The 20,652-nt window shown below is 40.3% G+C and overlaps 1 protein-coding gene across 5 annotated transcripts in view; it reads left to right on the top strand.

The window, feature by feature from the left end:
• PDE4B (phosphodiesterase 4B) overlaps positions 1-3,346 on the top strand; it is a 187,286-nt gene extending 183,940 nt beyond the window's left edge. For all 5 annotated transcript variants that reach the window (XM_035018339.1, XM_035018342.1, XM_035018340.1 and 2 more), the window contains one exon: positions 1,017-3,346. In XM_035018339.1, the coding sequence (XP_034874230.1) occupies positions 1,017-1,382 (366 nt within the window). In that variant the 3' untranslated portion in view covers positions 1,383-3,346. The remainder of the gene's footprint in view (positions 1-1,016) is intronic.
• The last annotated feature ends 17,306 nt before the right edge of the window (positions 3,347-20,652 follow it).

Raw genomic sequence — 20,652 nt, 5'->3', positions numbered from 1 at the left:
GATGCATATACGTTGCTCTTGCTCATTTACCTCTGCATCCGGACCCAGCATCTCTCCAGTCCCCCAGACCAGGACAGGGGAATTCCATTCCCTCATTCAACTAGTGCCTATTCTTTTTCACAACCTGCCCCCACCCCCAGTGTTTCCTGTTTGTCTGACAATGGAGAGGTCAGCATAAGGCCACAGGGCCAGCTCATGCAGGATGCATAGCCCCTGTGTAAACCATAACAGAGCCATAAGCCTCGTATTTATTCACAGGAACACTAGCAAAGGAACTGCTTAATTGTTTTTATTTTCCCTCCTTTCTCCTGATGGAAGTGACCGTACCCTGTGGATCTAAGACAATTGCAGACATGTCCACAGAGGGGAAATTTGTTTGTTTAGGCACTGGAAGTATATTCAGATGTTTTACCAAAGTCGTCTACAAACAAAAGCATTCCACGGAACTTGAGAAATTTCAGTCATCAGGGGCTGTCTCCTCTTCATTTTGGAATGGCAGCATATTTTAAATCTATCAGGGAAAGAATCTTGAGTCAGAAATCATTAGACCTGGAGCTTCCTTCTTCGGAGAATGACTCACAGAATCCAAGTAGTGACAAAGTCATTCCCAACCAGAGTTACATCCAGACTTCTTATCTGGCACACAGAAGATGAAAAGTAGTCAGTTATAGTGAGACAAACACAGGCTTGGGAATCAGACGGAGCTGGGTCCAAGTCCCAGCTCTACCACTTACCGGCTCTATGATCTCTGACAAGATATTTCATCTCAATGAGTCTTAGCTTCCTCCTTTGTAAAGGGTGGGTAACAATACTTACCTTGCGGACGTAAGAGCAATAATGTATATATTACATCCAGGGCATGGTGTACCGTATAGTATGTGCTCAAATAGGGGAATCCATCATTATTGATCTCTCTTAGCTTGTTGTGCCTCTTTCTTTGCCTAGAAACCAGAACAACTTGTTTGGTTTTCAAGAGCCCATCATAATAATCGACATGTAACCTTATTTTTTTCCAGGTTGGTTTCATTGACTACATCGTGCATCCACTGTGGGAGACCTGGGCAGATCTGGTGCAGCCTGACGCCCAGGACATTCTGGATACATTAGAAGATAACAGGAACTGGTATCAGAGCATGATACCCCAGAGTCCCTCCCCACCGCTGGACGAGCAGAACAGAGACTGTCAGGGTCTGATGGAGAAGTTTCAGTTTGAACTGACCCTTGAAGAGGAGGATTCCGAAGGCCCTGACAAAGAGGGAGAGGGTCACAATTATTTCAGCAGCACAAAGACACTTTGTGTGATTGACCCTGACCATAGGGATTCGCTAGGAGAGACTGATGGAGACACTGGGGCAGAAGACAAGTCCCCGACTGACACATAATTGCCTTCTCCGTGTGGAGATGAACATTCCACCTTTACCAAGCATGCCAGCTGGACAGTAGGGCCAGCCCATCATGGGGGCGTAGGCCTGCACGGGACAAGGGCCATGTGGCCTTTCCAGTTACTTGAGTTGGGAGCCAGAATGCGAGACCATGAAGCAAACAGCAGTTCAGAAAATCCCACGGTTGACTTGCCTTGTTTGCAAGCTTAGTGGAGAGCTGAAGCTTTATCTGGTACTGGAGGCCAAGGTCAGATCCTGAGTAAATGGCTTGAAAATGGAAGACACAAAACTGAGAGATTTTTTTCTGCACTAAGTTTTGGGAATCTGTCCCCCCTAGTGACTGAACTGACTGATTAATAACTTCATTTATGAACCTGCTCACCTGTCCCCTTGTCTGCCAACCTGTGTGCCTTTTTTGTAAAACATTTTCACGTCTTTAAAATGCCTGTTGAATACCTAGAGTTTAGTATCAACTTCTACACAGATAAGCGTTCAAAGTTGACATAAACTTTTTTGACTCTTTCTGGGGAAAAAAAAAGGAAAGAAAATGGTCTTCCTTCTTTCTTGGGCAATATCTTTCACTTTACTACAGTTACTTTTGCAAATAGAAAGGATACGCTTCTAACCACATTCTACTTCCTTCCCCTATGGTCCCATCCAGCTTCACAGTTGCCCGTATAACTTATCTCTGTCTGCCTGCTTACAGCAGTATTTTTTTCCTCCTCTTAGAACTTCACTTTTTGTGCTGCAAACAGAATAAAAGTGAACAAACTAAGAGGTAGGAAGGGGTAGTCATGTCATTCCCAATAACAGTCTGTGTAAAATTCAGCTCGATGAGGCAGTGCGCCATGTTGTGTCCCGTAGCCCTGAGCCACTGGGCCCCGCACACACACCCCATCCTGTCCCCTCCCCCCTCGTTCTCTACCCAGTGACACACCGTTTCCAATTCGATGCTGCCGTCTTTCTCTTGAACTGCCTCCTGCGCTAACACCTCCATTTCTGTTTATAACAGTATATTTATTACTTCATGTATATAATGTAATGTTTTGTAAGTTATTAATTTATATATCTAACATTGCCTGCCAATGGTGGTGTTACATTTGTGTAGAAAACTCTGCCTAAGAGTTGCGACTTTTCTTGTAACATTTTGTATGGTGTGTTATATAACCTGGAAATCGCTTAAGAGAGACATACGACCCCCTCCCCGGTGAGGACATCTGTGGGCTTTTATTCAGAAGGTCTGCCCTCTTCCCTGTCGGAGTTGCTCATACTGCACAACCCCTTTGTGAACCAGTTTTGGAAATAGGATTCTCACATTCGATACTAAATGGTTTATACTGAGCTTTTACTTTTGTATAGTTTGATAGGGGTAGGGGGCAAGGGGATGTAGTTTTCACCCATGTTCTATCCAAATCTGTGTCCGCGTGAGTTGGGTTATAACTGGGTTCTACTCTCATTGTGGCTTTGGTTTAAACAGCAACACTACATTTGCTCACAGACGGTTCTTCTAAGTGTTCCCAAACTACTGATTTTGAAGCAAAAGCCTCCTGCCAGCCGTTAAGCAGGAATGTCATGTTCCAATTAATTACAAAAAAAAAACAACCAAACAATAAAACAATGTGAATTTTATAATAAAATGTGAACTGATATAGTAAATTATGCAAATGTGAAGCTTCTGATAACACTTGTTAGGCCTCTCATTGGCTTCCGTCTCCCATTTGTAAAATATATTCCAAGCTTTCAGTTCAGCATTGTAACTCACTAGTTAAAGAAATGGCACAAATGTGCATGACCAATGGGTTTGTATGTCTATTTACACTGCATATTTCAGGTGGACATTTTATTGTTTTCAAAAGTTTCTCACAATGTATGTTATAGTATTATTATTATTATATATTGTGCTCAGATGCATTCGTAAGAGACTTTTATATGAAGTGAATAAACAAAAGCATGATTAGATTAGACTGTAGGCCCAATTATTTTGTGGTTAGTTCTGACCTATTAAAAGCAGATATTTCTTTCTCTTCTCTCCTACCCTACCCCACAGAGAAAACCAACCACTTTGCCTGGCCAACCTCTCAACTGAAGTTTCAGAATCTGTGTCCAAAAAGTCCCCTAGCTTGGAACGTTTCACATGTTCTTAGCAAATATCCACACAGCTCAGTGATGCGGGAGGTGGTTAAAGAAAAGCAAACAAAACCACTGTAAGAATCTGAAAAGTTTAATCCACTAGATAAACCAAGGGAATCTCCAACTTGGCTGGGTCCTCCAGAAAAATGAATCATAGCATCACAGAACATTAGCTTCATGTAGTCAAATGGTCCCACTGATTCAGTTGACACATGAAGAATCTGAGGTCCAAAGAGTCATCTTCAAGCACCATTGACAGAGCACTGGTTCATGGTCTTTTCGATGATTCATGGAGTCTCCTAATGGTCATATGGTTATGCTTTTCTTTCTGGAAAGAGCTTTATAAATTTCATAGGCAGAATACTTAAATGCTCTGTTGAAGTTTTAAAATCAGCTTTAAAAAATGTTATCCTGGGGCACCTAGGTAGCTCAGTCGTTAAGTGTCTGCCTTCTGCTCAGGTCATGATCCCAGTGTCCTGGGATCAAGTCCCGCATTGGGCTCCCTGTTTTGCGGGAAGCCTGCCTCTCCCTCTCCCACTCCCCCTGCTTGTGTTCCCTCTCTCGCTGTGTCTTTCTCTGTCAAATAAATAAATAAAATCTTAAAAAAATAAAATAAAAAATGTTATCCTAAGAAGTGTGTGTGTGTGTGGTGAAAGGCCACAAACAAGAATCAGCAGGTAACGTAATATTTTAACCACAGGGAAATGTTTGTGAACTAGTAAGTGGGTCTGCTCTAGAAGAATTCCACTCAAGAAACTAAATTTCCTGAATTTCTTTACAAAGACAAGATGAGCCAACATTGCGGAACCAGTCTGCCTGCCGGTTGTAGAGCTGATGTTTACGGTACTTAGCTACCATCCCTGATTTCTGATTCCACCCCCATCCCTGAGCTCTTACAGATTAAGTGACAAAGTGAATTGGTTAGCATAGTCACAGGTGTGACTTTTATAAAGTCTACAGCTATAAATATTTATAAATATGTGCAGGTATGTTTTCTACAGGGAAATGTTTTTTAATCCTTGCTGCAAATAAGAATCACCTGGAGAATAAATTTTTAAAAAAAATATTAATGTTTGGGTCCCCTAGATTCTGTTTGAATTCCCAAGAGCCCTGGGGACCAGATTTTAAAAATTTTCCCCAGGTGCAATTTGAGTGGAGAGCTATCGCTCCTGAAGAGAGAGTCATGCTTGGAGCTAAGGCTTTTGTCAGTACGTTCAGGCTGCTATGATAAAGCACCACAGACTGGGCAGCTTAAAAACAACAGGAATTTATTTCTCACAATTCCGGAGGCTGGGAAGTCTAAGATTAAGGTACCAGCATAGTCACGTTCTGGTGAGGGCCCACTTCCTGGATCATAACTGGTAGAAATAGACTCCTCACTTGGTGGAAATGGCTAGAGATCTCTCTGGACCCTTTTATTATAAGGCAGTAATCCCATTCATGAAGCCCCCACCCTCATGACTTAAACACTTCCCAAAGGCCTCTCTTCCTATTACCATCATCTTTGGGAGTTAGAATTTCAACAGATGAATTTGGGAAGGGACACAAACATTCAGGCCACAGCAAATCTCTTTCACTATGACTGTCTTCAGATATTGTCCACCCACCATGGCCAGGTGCTGGTTCAGGTACAGAGATGAGACCAGGCCTTAGAGATGAGTAAGATAGAGCTCTATAGTCCAGGAGCTTGCAGTCTGCTGTGTTGCTCACCATCTGCCCTAGAGACCACAAAATCATAATTTTGTTCTAGGAAAACCACAATGAAGATAAATCTAAAAGAAAGTTAATCATCTGGTTCTATAACATTGGCCATAAGTGTAACCATTCTCGTATCTATGATGGCATATCAGTGTTCCTAGTGGCAGGGAATTACTGCAGAAGCAGAAATTACTGTGGCATCTCTGCCAAGGCTGAGTGTGATAGCTTAGTACTTAACAAAATGTGTAGGAGCCTAAGGCTGACTTACAGAGTCAGGAACTGTCAGAGTTCCAGAAGATGGCCTTCACTTGACCTTTTCCCACAGGCTTATTTTGACATGAGTTGGAAGTCTGGGACGTTCTTGTCCACTGAACAAAGCCTAATGGGGTTCAGGTGAAGGAGGGTGGTTTATTGCATGGATTCTGGAGCCAAGTGGCCTGGGTTTAAATCCTCTCTCCTCCATTTACTAACCATACGACTTTAGACAATTCACCTACTCTTTGGGCTTCAGCAAAATGGGGATTATTAATTTGTCAGGTGGAGGTAATAATCCCAGGCCTTTTCCACCATTCCACTGCTACTTCTCCGAGCCCGAGCCTGTGTCTTAGTGATTGATTAAATCAATGATCATGAGCTTTAAAACCTGTAAAACCCAGGTGGGGCAGGAAAGCTAGCAAATTCCTTTTATAAACCCACATTGTATGCATCCTGTACCCCTTGTGAAGAATTCTCCAAGCTGGTTCTCTCCCACATTCCTCAAGATTTGGATCAGGTATCCTCCTACAGGAAGTTTCCCTGATCCCCAAGGTTGGGATAAAGACTCTTACTTGAGCTCCTAGAACATCCTGTGCTTTACCTGTGTAATTAGCTGTGTAACCTTGGGCAAGTCACTTAACTCTCCTGTGCCTCAGCTTTATCATCTGTAGAATAAAGATAATTATAGTAATACCAAGATTATAGCAGGTTATGCAAGAATTACATGAGTTGATATACATAAAGTTCTGAGAAATATTATAATTATTAACACCTGCTATATGTTGAAGTTGGGTTTGTCTTTTCCAAAAGACTGTAACTCATTGAAGTCAGAAGCTGGATCTTATTCCCTGTTGAATCTCCAATGCCCAATCCAATATCTAGAACAAATACACATTTGTCAAACTGAACTGAATCAAGTGGTTTTATGCAAGGGTAAAATGCAACCCCATGCCTAAAGCCTTTTAAACCAAAAAAAAAAAGGTGTTGGAAGGGGCACCTGGGTGGCTGAGTCAGTTAAGTGTCTGACTCTTGATTTCGGCTCAGGTCATGATCTCAGGATCATGAGATTGAGCCCTGCATCTGGCTCTGTGTCCAGCTGGGAGTCTGTTTGAGATTCTCTCTCTCTTATATTAATTAATTAACTAATGAATTAATTTAAAAAAATGTATTGGTTTCTGAGTCCTGGAATAAGGAAATCATGTAATTTTTTTTTTAAAGATTTTATTTATTTATTCATGAGAGACAGAGAGAGAGAGAGGCAGAGGGAGAAGCAGGCTCCCAAGGAGCAGAGAGCCCGATGTGGGACTCGATCCCAGGACCCTGGGATCATGACCTGAGCCGAAGGCAGACGCTTAACGACTGAGCCACCCAGGTGTCCCGGAAACCATCTACTTTTAGAACCAAAGATTCCTCAGAGATCATCTGGTCTACCCCTTTATTTTTATAAACAAAGGAACTGAGGCTCAGACATGGCCAGTGACCTGCCTGAGATCACACAGTGTATTAATGTTGTAGAGCCGCCATAAACTAGTACTGCAAACCAGGGTGGGGAGGGTGAGGGAGTTGGGGGGTGTTAAACAGTGGAAATTTACTATCTCACAGTCCTGGAGGCTAGAAGTGCAAGGTTATGGTGGGGTCAGGGACAGTTCCTTCTGAGGGCTATGAGAATCTGTTCATGCCTCTCCCCTAATTTCTGATAATTTGGGGCAACCTTTGACATTCTTGGCTTGTAGATGCAGCACCCTAATCTCTTCCTTCATGTTTATGCAGCGTTCTCTGTGTTTGTATGCCTGCATCCAAATTTCCCCTTTCTATAAGGACACCAGACATATTGGGTTAAGGGCCCACCCTACTCCAGTATGACCTCATTTTAACTAATTACATCTAATTAACTAATTGCATCTATTTCCAAATAAAGTCACATTCTGAGGTACTGGGGGTTAGGACTTCAACATAGAAATCTGAGGGAGGATATAATTCAAGCCATAATACACAGTTACTCACCAGAAGAGTTCCCAATTCCTTACTCAGGTGTCTTTTGTCAACATCATGGAGTTTGGGGACCTTAGACACCCATTCAACTTCTCTGCACCTCAAACTTCTCTCTAAAATAGAGGAAGAGCCTATATGTCTTAACAGGTGCTACCCAGTTATAAAAAGTTTAATGCTTTATACCAAGGCATTTTTGTTTTCTTAAGGTCTTTCTGAGTTCTTCAAACATATTAATTATTTAATTATTAATTATTTCCTTGGTGTAACTAGGTGCCACATGGAGAAGAGAAAGAAGCTTAGGGTAGTAGGAAAAACATAGCCCAAGGGTTAAGAGCTTAGGCTCTGAAGGTGAACAGACCCCAGTTCAAATCCCTGCTCTTCCACTTCCTAGCTGTGTAACGTGGGGCAAACAGTTAACCTCTTCAAGCCACAGTTCCCTCCTCATTAAAATGAGGAACATAATAGTGACCTTTTGATGAGGTTGCTATGAAGCCTAGTGGACAATGCATAAAAAGTGCCTCACTGTCAGCCATTATATATGGATATCAGCTAAGACTTCATTCCTTCCACAAATATTTATAGAACACCAATTATGTGCCAGGCACAGTATGATGAGCAAAACACACAAAGTCCCTGCCCTTATGAAATTTGTCTTTTTAGTGGGAGAGAAAGACCCCAAGGAAACAAGAAGATAAATACTACATTATTGGGTAGTGTGATATGTGCCACGGGGTTGGCAAGTGACAGTAGTTTAAGAACAATGGCTCTGGAGTTCCATAGCCAGGTTAGAGTCCCAGCCTCACTCTTTGCTAATGGTGCAGACCCGGGTACAGCAAACACAAAGTGTGCCTGTCAACTTTAAAGAGCAGAAGGAACGCCAGGTAAGGCAGAGGAGTGGACACTGAAGTTGGTGGCCAGGTCACAGAGAATTGTAAGGCTTTTGTAAGGACTTCGCCAAGTCATCGGATGGCTTCGAGCACAAGATTGACATGATCAGACCTGCATTTCTTAAAGATTACTCTGTGAGGAGAACAAACTATACTGAGGCAAACACCGAATCAGAGAAACCAGTTAGGAGGTTGCTGCTGTCATCCTCTGAAGTGACAGGAACTCGACAAGATTAGCAGTGGTAGAGGTAGTTGAGAGTTGGAAGATTTGAGGTATATTTTCAAGGCGGGCCAACAGGACTTGCTGATGGATTTGAAAATGGAAGCACAGGAAAAGGAGTGAGAAAGATCCCAAGAGTGTGGCCTGGGCAGCCCTTTGAACGGTAGGAATGTTTCCTCTGATGGGGGGAATTTGGAGGGGAACAGATTTGGGTGGGTTGGAGGTGCTTTTTGGTCACCCAAGTGGAGGTATTGTGGAGGCAATTAGGTATATGAGTCTGAAGTTCAGGGCAGAGGTCATGAAAGTCCTACTAAACTTATCAGTGAGTAGGCTCCCTATCTAATTGTCTATGTGGACTAAATCTGTTTTATCCCAAATCACCCCTGACCCAAAATGTGGCCTCTTCAGGAGGTTCTTCAAGAGATCTGCCCACACCAAGCATTTTGTAATTTTATAGAATTTTACAGAAGCAGCAGTTGGGTCTGGGGAGGTCGCTGTCAACAACACGCTGCCCTCTGGGCTGCACAGCTGCCCTTTTCCCTGTTCTCCCTTCACTCTGTCCTCAGACCCACTGAACCACCCTCTCAGGAGCAAAACCAGTTATTTTTCCTGGCAGTTGCACCACACTTAGCATTCATCTTTTGTTGATGCGGTATGACTTGGGAAACTCTCCCTTCAAAACCACAGAGCTTCTTGATATGTTCTTTATGCAATTATATACATTGCTCTCCCAAGAGAAATTCAGATATAAGAACCTTTCTCCATCTTATTCTCTCTTCCCCCAGTAAAAATGGGAGGTCTCACTCACAAACTTTCGGAGAGGTAAGTGAAGAGAAAGCAAAGCTCAAGGGTTTCCTTATGGCTCCCATGCCTTCCCTACCTCATGGTTCAACCCTGCCCATGTCCTTTGCCAGATTTGCACTGATGCTTAACTTTGCTCAGTGGTTAGGACTTGGGCTCTCGGGTAATGATCTTATCTCCTGTTTTTGCCTTCCCCTCAAATTTCACCCCATCACTTCAAGGGCATGAACTCCTCTCCATGTCTTTGATAGAACAATTCTACCAGGCCCTTTTGGTGCTTGAGAATCCTCTTTGCATCTCCTGCTTTACCCAACGCAGCTCTCACATCTCTCTGTAGCTCAGTGTCCTGAGTGCAGGCTCTGGAGTGAGCGTGGGTGGGACACACAAATAAAAATAAATAAAAAGTGGTTTGTTACAGCACAGGGGGAAAGAACAAAAGTGGCCATTCTGGATGCTTTGGGATACAGTATGTCATGTCCAGTATAGCTATTTTCAATACTAATTTTGTTTGTATTCTATTTTTGTCTTTTTCATCAACTTCTAGCCTAACTTTCAAGTAAGATGTGTCTCCATGTTCTCTAGCTTCCTACATGGAAATCTCAAGAAGAGCCTGGCCAGAGTGCCCGAAACCAAGCGACTGTAACCTCTGTGAGGGCAGGGAGCAGGTCTGGTGCTTTGGTCTCTGTTTCCAGAATGCCTAGCACCATGCCTGGCATATAGTTGATGCTCAAACATTTGTTGAATAAACATGGATGTTGATTACAGGAAGACCCAGTTAATAGGAAGATGAAAAGAATGTACATTCCAGGCAAGTTGACTCTTAATTTCTCTCACTGGATTGCAATGATCTGTTTCCAAATCTGTCTCCCTCTCAACACTGAGCCCCTCCAAGCTAGGACAATGTTTTTCATTTTGTTTCTTTTTTAATCTTTGTGTTCCTCACCACCAACGACACCATGCTGGCCCTAAGTGAAAGGAGTGGCCAGTGATGTTTGTTGAGGGAATGACTGAAGAAACAAGGAAGAAAACCATGTTATTGAAATTATTTGTGAACTATATCCATCCACTTGATTTTCCTGGGGAAGGAATAGAGTATGCTGGGGGAGGCAAGGTTTGATAAATCCATGCTACAGGCCTTGTTCTGCCCCTTCCCAATTGCGGACATTTGGTCATCGCTTAAATTTTCTGAGCCTAAATTTTCTCATAATTAAATGGAATGAGCAATAGACAACTAAAGATGGGATCAGATTAAAACATTACATATGGTACGTACTCTATAGTCTGGATGTATATTCTTATGGATGAAAGGATAAATGAATATTAAAATACTTTTTTAAAAAATCACCTCTGTCAGGGCGCTTGGGTGGCTCAGTTGGTTAAGTGTCTGCCTTCGGCTCAGGTCATGATCCCAGGGTGCTGGGATCGAGCCCCACATCGGGCTCCCTGCTCAGCGGGGAGTCTGCTTCTCCCTCTCCCTTTGCCTGTCACTCCCCCTGCTTGTGCTCTCTCTCTCTGTCAAATAAATAAATAAAATCTTTATAAAAAATCACCTCTGTCTTTGAAAAGCGTAATGTAGCAATATCTTTTGATTAATTTAGGGTTCTGTAAATTTTGCTCTAGTTAATCTAGATTTTTCTACATATACCTCAAGATTCCAGGGAGATAAATGCTCACATTCCACTCCATCAATATGGGGCCATGCTGACACCAATAAGCTCAAGGAAACAGAAGGAAACATGTAGATCATATTAGCCTACACTGCTCCAGTGCAGCAAATCCCTCAAAAATATGCCTGACTGAAAGCTTCTACTAATAGAGAACTCAGCAAAATTCTTTTGAGATATTGTAAAACAATATTTTTGAGATGGAATCCAACTGTGCTCTTCTAGAGCATTCTCTCTCATTTACTTTTTTTTTTCTGTAGCCAAATAATGTATATAATTCCTCTTCTAATTTCTTGTTCCAGTTTAAGATAGGAGCCAAACTTTCAGAGTTTGTGACTATGTGACCCCAGGAAGCATGATATAACCACTCTGTGTCTCAGTTTCTTTATCTGTAAAACAGAAGTAATGATAACAAAAGCTATGTCAAAATTATTTTGAGGATTAAATGAATTATGGCTGAAAACTTCTAGATTAGCGTCTGGCCTCCAGTACACATTAGCAGATGTTAACTATATATAGCTAGAGGTAACATGCTTGCTACATTGTAGTTTCTTCAACCATATTTCATTTGACTTAAATTTGTCATTCTGGTCAAATTATCCTGGACTTGCTCACATTAACAGTGCCTTCTTAGGATATCCTGAGTGTCCCAGAAGCAAGCACCATATTTCAGTCATGGTAGAGCACAATATGACTCTTGCCCTTCTTTGTTCTGAGCACTGTTGCATAGCCCAAGATTTTATTCATTTGGGGAGAAGTCAGTGACTCACCCTGATGATTCATAAGGTGCTTGCAGGCAAACAAACCCTTCACACCTTTTCACACGAACGACTGTGAAACCACATCTCCTCCATTCTGCACTCACAGCATTGGGTTTCTTCAACTAAGTGTAGCATTTACACTTTACTGATACATTTCATCTGAAAAACCAGTGGAGTATAGGGAAGAGCATTTTCAGCTGGGGTGTCAGACTGACCTGTGTGTAAATACCAGCTGCAGCACCACTTTTAAGACCTTTACAGAAAGCACTTTGTTTGATTTTCAGTTTTCTTTTCTGTAAAATGGAGGAATGATATCCATATCAAATGATTATTAAGAAAGACTAAGTGACATAATTTATGCAAAGTGTCTAGCACATTCAGGCATGCAATGAAAGGCTAGTAAATCAATGCATATGTATGGGAAAAATCTTTATATTTTTCATTTTAATTCTAAAATATACATTGTTTTTAGCCTAAAAATAATTTTAAATTATGATTCCAATAATTCATTAGCTTTGACCCACCCCCTAGGATCTGTTACCTAAATCTTTGATTATCATGTATTCTATATTTTCGTTTACATTGTTAGTAAAATGTTAACCAGGACAAGACAAGGAATAGAAATGTATTAAGTCACCAGCAGCCTTCCAGATCAGCATCAGTCCATTAGTCAGTGTTCCATGAGCAATGGCAGTGAGTCCATTATAAATCCACCTGTGTGCCCCAACTATAAATTCACCTATGTGCACCAACATATCAGGAAAAACATGATCAAAAGCTTTTGTGAAATTGAGACATATCATGTCTAAAGCACTTGCCTACGTGGTACAATCTACTAACCCTAACTGAGAAAAGAGACCATTATAGCATGACTCGATCTTAGAAAACTCCTCTGCCAAATGACCTACAAACCATACCTTAATAATCTGTTTTAGAATTTCTCAGACAATTGATGTCATGCTTGACAATCTGTACTAGATTCTATCTTTCTTTCTAATGGTTGGGATAATATTTGTCTATCACACACACCCAGATTTATGACATATTTTTTGTTCTCTCTGATTTCTCAAAGATCAGCAATTATGAATAAAAAACACATTGGTAAGTCCTTTCAGTACACTGGTAAATAATATGCCTAGAAACATGAAACCACTTAAAGAATAGAGATGCTCTCCTAACACCTCTTTGCTTTATTTGGCAAGTCTAGCAGAAGAGCATGGTACTTGTGTATTCTTGGTTAAGGGCCTATCTCCTTCTAGCTGAAGAAAACTGCCTTTTTCCACCAAATATACAATTTCAGAAAGGATGTCAATAGAGCAGTCAAGGAGGACAAGGGACCCTATCTACTATTTCAAATAATGGTTCTTGAGCACCTACCATTGTTTAATTCAGTAAACATGTATTGAGTCCCTAATATTTTGCAGACACTCTTCTAAGACATAGTTCTTGCTCCTTATGTACTGGAGGATATAGGAAAACAGATATGCAAATAAAATATTCAAGCATTGTAAGAAATGCTAAAGTAAAGATATGCATAAAGAACACAAAGGCCAGAGCACATCACTCTCCTTTTGGAGGGGAATAACAGACGCACTTCTCTTAGGAAGACCAGGTTGAGTATTCAAGTTTGAGTCTTCAAGGATATAAGAGCAGTCAACAGACCAAAAGGATCAGGAGAAGAAGGGCAGGAAGGGCTGTATTCCAGGAGAAAGGAAGAACACGTGAAAAGAACACATAGAGCTATGAAAGGGTATTGTTGAGGCCCATCCGGATGTTCATGTATTCCACAAGCATTGATTGAGTACATACTGTGGGCCAGGTACTCTCCTAGACATCGGGGATACAGAGATATGCAAACAGAGAAAAGCTCTACTCTCATTGAATTAAGTTGCAGTTAGAGACAGATAAGAATTAAAGTTTTAAAAAGTGAATGTGTTATTCGGTACTGATAGAATTTCTCCAAAGGATGGGAATATAGTTACATGAGAATAATTAGAAGAAGTCACCTCAGACAATTTATAAGGAAAGAGAGAAGGCAGCATTTTATGACTATAAAAACCATGTTTGCCAAAGTCCTGTAGCAGGAAGGAGCAAAGCACCTAGGAGGGACTGAGAGAGGGCCAGTTTGACTGGAGATTATGGTATAATAAGAAATGAGCCTGGTGAGGCAGGCACAAGCTATAACTCACAGGGAATTTTAAGAATTTTGCTCTTACTTATACAATGAGAACCCCCCAAACATTTTAAGCAGGGAAGTGATAAGATCACACTTGAATTTTAGAGAGGTCATTCTAATTACGGTGTGGAGGGCAGATCCTGAGAGGACGATAAAAATTGTGGAAGACAAGTTAGCATGTGATTGCAATAGTCCAGCCAGAATGATATGAACTAAGGTGGGACCGTGAAGATGGAGAGAAATGCATGGATGTGGAATTATTTAGGTGTTACCTTTACAGATCTTGGTGATGGATGATTTAGAGAAGAAAAAAGGAAAAAAAATACTAAAGAATAAATCCCAAGTTTTTGGCTCGCACAAGTGGAAAGTGGTGAAGTCAGTTTCTGGGGGAAAAAAAAGGAATACCAGGGAGCTACTAGTTGGGGAAGGGGGAGGGAGCATGATTCCAGTTTTGGATATGTTGATTTTTAGATGTCTTTGTGACATCCAAGCAGATGTGAAAGAGACAACTGAATATGATAGTCCGGAATGCAAAGAAGCCTGGGCTGGGAGGTATCCATAGATCATACACATGGTACTTAACGCCATGGGATCTAGTCTAGCTATCTAGGGAGAAAAGAGGGTTGGGGGTACGATTAACCCTTGAGGATCTCTGTTATTTAATGAGAGAATATAAAAAGGTTGGGCCTATAAAGGAGATTAAGAAAGCCAAAGTGAAGGAACTAGGAGTGTGCCAAGAGAATCTGGTGTCTAAGAAGGCTAAAGGAAGAAAATATTTTAAGAAAGAAGTATTCTATAATAAATCCTGTTGAGAGATGAAGTAAAATTAAAAAGAAAAAACACTTACTTTAGTTAGAAATATGGATATTACTGGTGAACTTAGATCATTTCCAGTAAAATGATGGCCCAATAGCCAGTTTTCAGTGAATAAAGGGTAAGGGGAGGTGAAAAATGGAGGCAGTAAGAACAGACGAGAAACTCAGTTATGAAGAGGAAGGTTGAGAGAGACTGAGGGAAGAAAGACTGTGGGATCACTGATAATGTCTGCCTGGGAAGGCAGAAGTGGTGTGGTGCAAAGCACTAGTAGAATTCTTCTTAGAAGAAAGGTCGCTTTCTCCAATATACCAGAAAAGGAGGGGAACGGGTTTAAGTGGATTCGGTAGAGGGAAGTTCAAAGAATTCCTTCTGATATCTTTGATTTTCTTTTAACCAAAGAGCATTGGCCCTTTCTCACTCACCATTTCTTTTAACTAGGAAGAACATTTGCTTAAAATCAAGTGAAAACACTTTCAGAGGATGCTAAAGAAATTCAACTATCCAACTGTTATAGGAAAATAAGAGTGCTAAGCCTGAAGAAGTGATAGCTCTCCTTGGAGAAGGGAAATGGTAGCAATCTTTGAATATGGAAGTAATTTTTACATAAAAAGAAAATTTGTTTGTTCCTAATTACACTAAGGGTGGGACCCAGGCCGATGGAAGATATGGGAAGATTTGTTTGGACTCAGCATTTACACAAACTAGATTTTTTAACTGTTCTTATTGTGCAAAGAAGAAACGATCTGATTAAAGATGTGGTGAATCCTCAGATACTAGAGTTTGTTTAAAAATTTTACTTGTTGGGCTGATGTAAAGGGGGAAATTCAAGCAAGAGATGGGAGGCTGGATGTTGGGAGTTCTATTTGACTGTTTTTTCTCCCCTTTACAGCTTGAAGGCCATTTGTTCTCCCTCTCTTCATCTTGAACCTTATTCTCCCTGAAAAGATAGAAAGATGGAAAGATAGGAAAAAAAGAGATGATAGGAAGTGAACATTATGGGTAGAGTTTTCCTGTGAATTTTTACTTCTACACTATTGGCTGTAAGACTTTCCTGTCCTTCCTAGATGTTTTCTTTTTTTTTTTGCTTGTGTGTGTGTGTGTGTGTGTGTTTTGACTTGATTTCCATCAGAGTTGTGAATACAGCCTCTGTTGTCCTCAGCAGTTTTTCACCTACCTTATTTTTATTGTTTTCTTACTAAGTATACACTCACATTCATCAAGTGGCCTTCCCGCCTCTTTTGTTAATGGTCCCAAACTTTTGCATTCCCTCTGGGAAGCCGTTCCTCTTCGTACCATTTTTATACCTATTATTTTACTACCTGAGCTTTTCAGAGCACATCTTTGTGCAGTCACATGAGTTTTTCTCATTTCCTTCCTAGGATCCAGGAGTAATGGTCATTTGTGTAGCACTTTATAGATGTTATAGCATCCATTTGTAGTCATCACTGCAATTGATTATCAAAGGACTCCTCGACATGCAAGTTCTGTGCCACCAGCCCAGCAGCAACCCTACTGCTCATCATCACCATCATAATCATCTCCAACTCTGTTTTAAAGATAGGGGTCCAGAGAAGACTAAGAAAGTGCTTCAAGTCATTGCACTGCACAGTCTAAAAGCAGAGACTCAAACTGAGATCTGCACAATCCTAAAATGCAGGCTCTTTTTATATATAAAGCTGCTTCCCCAGGGCTTGTTTCCTCAGCTATTGTAAATTTGGAGTTGGCATAATCACTTTCTCCAAAATCACCTGTTATCTCCTCAACATGCTCTTCCTCTTTGGTGGTAATTATGTGGAATTACAGTTCCTTTAGTCACTTCCCCAATTATAAAGACTGCTTATGAATTACTGACTAAACTTTCTGAGACCCTCCTTTTCCAAATTCTCATGAATTCTAATGTTTCTTAGGTAGTCTGAACCATCTCCTCTGAGTCAAGTTATTCTTCCCCTTTTGAGCTCTCTGTGTCTAAATTGTCCTCAGAGGCATATAAATACCCACTTTGACGGTGCATCTAACCTTTCAGTCTGCTGGTCAGTCAATCAAAAACTACGGAGTGCTTGACATATGCCAAGCACTGTCTAGGCTCTTAATATAGATTAGTAAAAAAGAAATATATAATCCATATAGAGAGAAATTAATCAAATAATTGCAAAAATAGTGTAGGTTAAGTATTTGTTCTTTTTTGCCCTTTGTTAGGACTTTCATTTTTCCCTTTGTTAGATTTCTTGCAGTTCATATGACAAACCTACTCTATAAACTTATACTTTTACCATACTACAACTTTTCCACAGTGTACCTTGCTCTCTTAGAAGCCATGTAATGCATTTCAGAGGCACACAGGACTCAGAGCAAGAAGGGAACTTTGAAATTGGGCAGTCTAGCACTTCTCAAACTTTAACATACATACAGATCAACTGGGTATCTTATTAAAATGTAGATTCTGAATTAGTAGGTCTTGAATGAGATCTGAAATTCTGCAATTTTGGCAAGCTCCCAGATGGTGTTGATGCTGCTAATACATGGACTACACTTTGAATAGCAAAGATCTAGTTCTCTGGTTTATATCTAGGAGTATACATCAAAACATCTTGCTTTTCCAGAATACAGATTCTGAATCAGATTTTAGCAGGGGGCTGGGACATATGAAAATTGAAAAATCAGTCTCAGACTCCCAGCTAATATGAAAAAAATAGGAACTGGGTTTACTATCCTGCCTAACACAACCAAAAGAAAAAAAATAATAAAACCTGACAAAATAGGATACGATGTTTTTCAAGACACTAGACATTAGTCAACAAAGGAAAATGATCTCTGAGAAACAGGAAACAAGTGAGATGAGCCCAACAAACTTTCCTGAGAGAATTTCCAAGTTATGGCATAGAGAACAGTAACCCAAGCAGAGCCCAGCCAACTCTCTGAGCTGAGAGTCAGAGAAGAACAAGGCAACTAGAGTTCTCAGGGTGGAGCACCAGGAAGGAGGGAGCAGCACAGAGAGAAAACTCCAGAGGTCCACAGAAAGCCTCCCGTAAGTATATGGCAGAGTACTGATGAGCACACATCTATGAGAAAACAACCCAAGGAAAGGGTAATAAGTACTAGAATGGATGAGATGACAGTGTCTTGTGCTCACATAGAGCTAGAAAGAGTGCCTGTACCTACCATCCAGACTAGAAAATCTTATGATTCATGGGGTATTAGAGTACTCAGAAGGCAATGCCTCAGGGAAGAAATAATCAGCCCAGAATGAGCACTGCTATAGTCTCACCTAATAAATCTTAAAAGCAAGACCAAAAGGGTCAAACTGTTTCTGAGTAACTTAACTGCATCACAGAATAAAGCTTGGGTATATTTCTAGGAACACAAATTATCTAGCACCTGACAAGGTAAAATTCAAAATGTATGGCATCTAATTTATCAGACGTGGAAATAAGTAAGAGAATATGACCCATAATTAGGAGAAAAATCAGTCAAGTAAAATTGGCTCTGACCTGACAGAAATGTTAGAATTAGGAGGTAGGAATACTGTTGGAGCTATATTCCAAATACTGTTGGAGCTATATTCTATATTCCAAATGTTTGAACTGTAAGGAAAAATAAAAAAGATATGAAAATACAGTAAGTAGGATTAATAACAGATTAGACATTATAAAATAAAAGATTAGTGAACTTAAACATATAGTGATAGAAAGTATTCAAAATGAAACACAAAGAAAGGAGAATAAAAAAAAGAAGAAAGGAACAAGTCACATTGTCCTTTGAGACAAACTCGAGGGAGCTAATAATGTGTAGTGAGAGTCCCTGAGGGAGGGGGAGAGGTTTATTAAAATCTTTTAAAAAATAAATGCTGGAAAATTTCCAAATTTGATGAAAATGATAAACCCACAAAAAACCCTTCTAAAATTTAAGAAACTCGATGAAGCCCAAGAACAAGAAACTTGAAGAAAACTATATCAAAGCACATCACAATCAAATTGCTTAAAGCCAGTGATTCAAAAAAAATCTTAAAAGCAGCCAAGGGAGTGATGGACAGGGCAAGGAATCATGTTATGTACAGAGGAACAAAGATTAAACATATCAACAGATTTATTGTCAGAAATAATGGAAGCAAGAAAGCAATAGAACAACATCATTAAAGTACTGAAAGAAAAACTCTTAACCAAGATTCCTGTACCGAGTGAAAATATCTTTCAAAAATGAAGGAGAAACCAAAGCTTTTTCAGACATACAAAAGGTGGCAGAAAGCATGGCCAATGGACTTCCACTATAAGAAATGTTAAACGAAGCCCTCCAGCAAAAGAGAAAGGAAAACAGATGGAAACTTGGACCTATAGCAAGAAATGAAGAACACAAGAAATGGTAACTAAACCATTAAATACATACTTCTTTCTTATTAAAAAAACCTTTTTAAAAGATAACAGACTCTTTAGGCAAAACTGAAAATAATATAGCATGGAGCTTATAAGATATGTAAAAGTAAAATGAATGACAGCTATAGTACAAATATTGAAAGTGAAGAAATGGAAGCGTGTTATTATATGGCTTTTTGTTACATGTGTGTATTAAAAAAATCTTCAGATCAATTCATATAGAACCAATGTCATCCTTTTGGGCGGCAAACCTTTGACATTCATCCAGCTTAAAGCTAACAACTTTTTGTATCATTTCAACACCTTTCTCCAGAAGTACATTTTGTTACCAATGCATTTTGGAGAATGCATGAGGATACTACATTGCTCAAAGTTTTATATTCAATGAATAATAATAATAACTAAAATGTATTGAAGCTTTACATATAGTAACCCATCTAATAACCCATCTAAGCCCATTGAGACAGGTCTTCTATGAGCCTGATTTTATAGAAGAATGAGCTAGGGGATGAGCTAATACAGAATAGAGACAGGACACAAACCCAGGAGTTCAGTCCTTTCAACAAAAGAACGTGGAGTGTCTGTGAGCTTAGCCACTACCCACACTACCCTCTCTTTTTGTTTACCTGGTTTTGTTGTTGTTTTCTGAGAATTTCTGCTTTTAAAATCTTCGAAGTTAAAGTTTTTGTGGCCTCACTGGGCATATCCAAGGATGGGTGCCTTGATTGTTTTCCTCAAAAATCATTTGGAGTCTGTTCTAAAAAACAGCTATATATAGATATATATAGATATAGAGAGGGAGAGGGAGGGAGAGAGGGACTAAGAGAGAGACTGAAAGAGAAGTTCCTGGAGAAATAGAGATTTGTAAAGACAATATTTGACTTTACAGAGCCCACTGTTCATGCGGGAAGGAGGCAGGTAAGAATGTAATGACCAGGGCACTGGGTGGCTCAGTCAGTTAAGCTTTGGATTCTTGGTTTTGGCTTGGGTCCTGATCTCAGGGCCATGAGACTGAGCCCTGTGTTGGGCTCTGCATTGAGCCCAGAGTCTGCTTCAGACTCTCTTTCCCTTTCCCTCTGCCCCTCTCCCCCATTACCCTGCCCCATGCACTCCCTCTCTAAAATAAATAAATAAATCTTAAAAAAAAAAATAAAAAGAATGTGTTATTACCACCCAGTGGGGAAAGTACCATGCTGGCAGAAAACAGAGGGTATTACGAAATCACAGAGAGCTTTTTCTAGGTTTCTTTGAGAGATGGGAGAAATATGGTGAGAATTCTGGGAAAAGCTGATTAGAATTTTGCAGTTGCTTCACAATTTAGTTCTGTCTTTTAATATTTGATCTAAGTCATCACGTCTGTGCTTGGCAAGCATGGGCTCATGTGTGCATGAGCCCCACACTGCCTAACACAAGGGGCTGACAAATAGAGAGTACTCAGATATTTGAGAAATCAACAAGAATTTAAACACACGCACACACACACACATTTAACCCACCAGAAAC

Source organism: Mirounga leonina, unplaced genomic scaffold, assembly GCF_011800145.1.
Source record: "Mirounga leonina isolate KUSES-001 unplaced genomic scaffold, KU_Mleo_1.0 Mir_173, whole genome shotgun sequence".
Lineage (NCBI taxonomy): Eukaryota > Metazoa > Chordata > Mammalia > Carnivora > Phocidae > Mirounga > Mirounga leonina.
The sequence above is the reverse complement of the archived record's forward strand: the minus strand, read 5'-3'. Positions and strand labels throughout refer to the sequence as shown.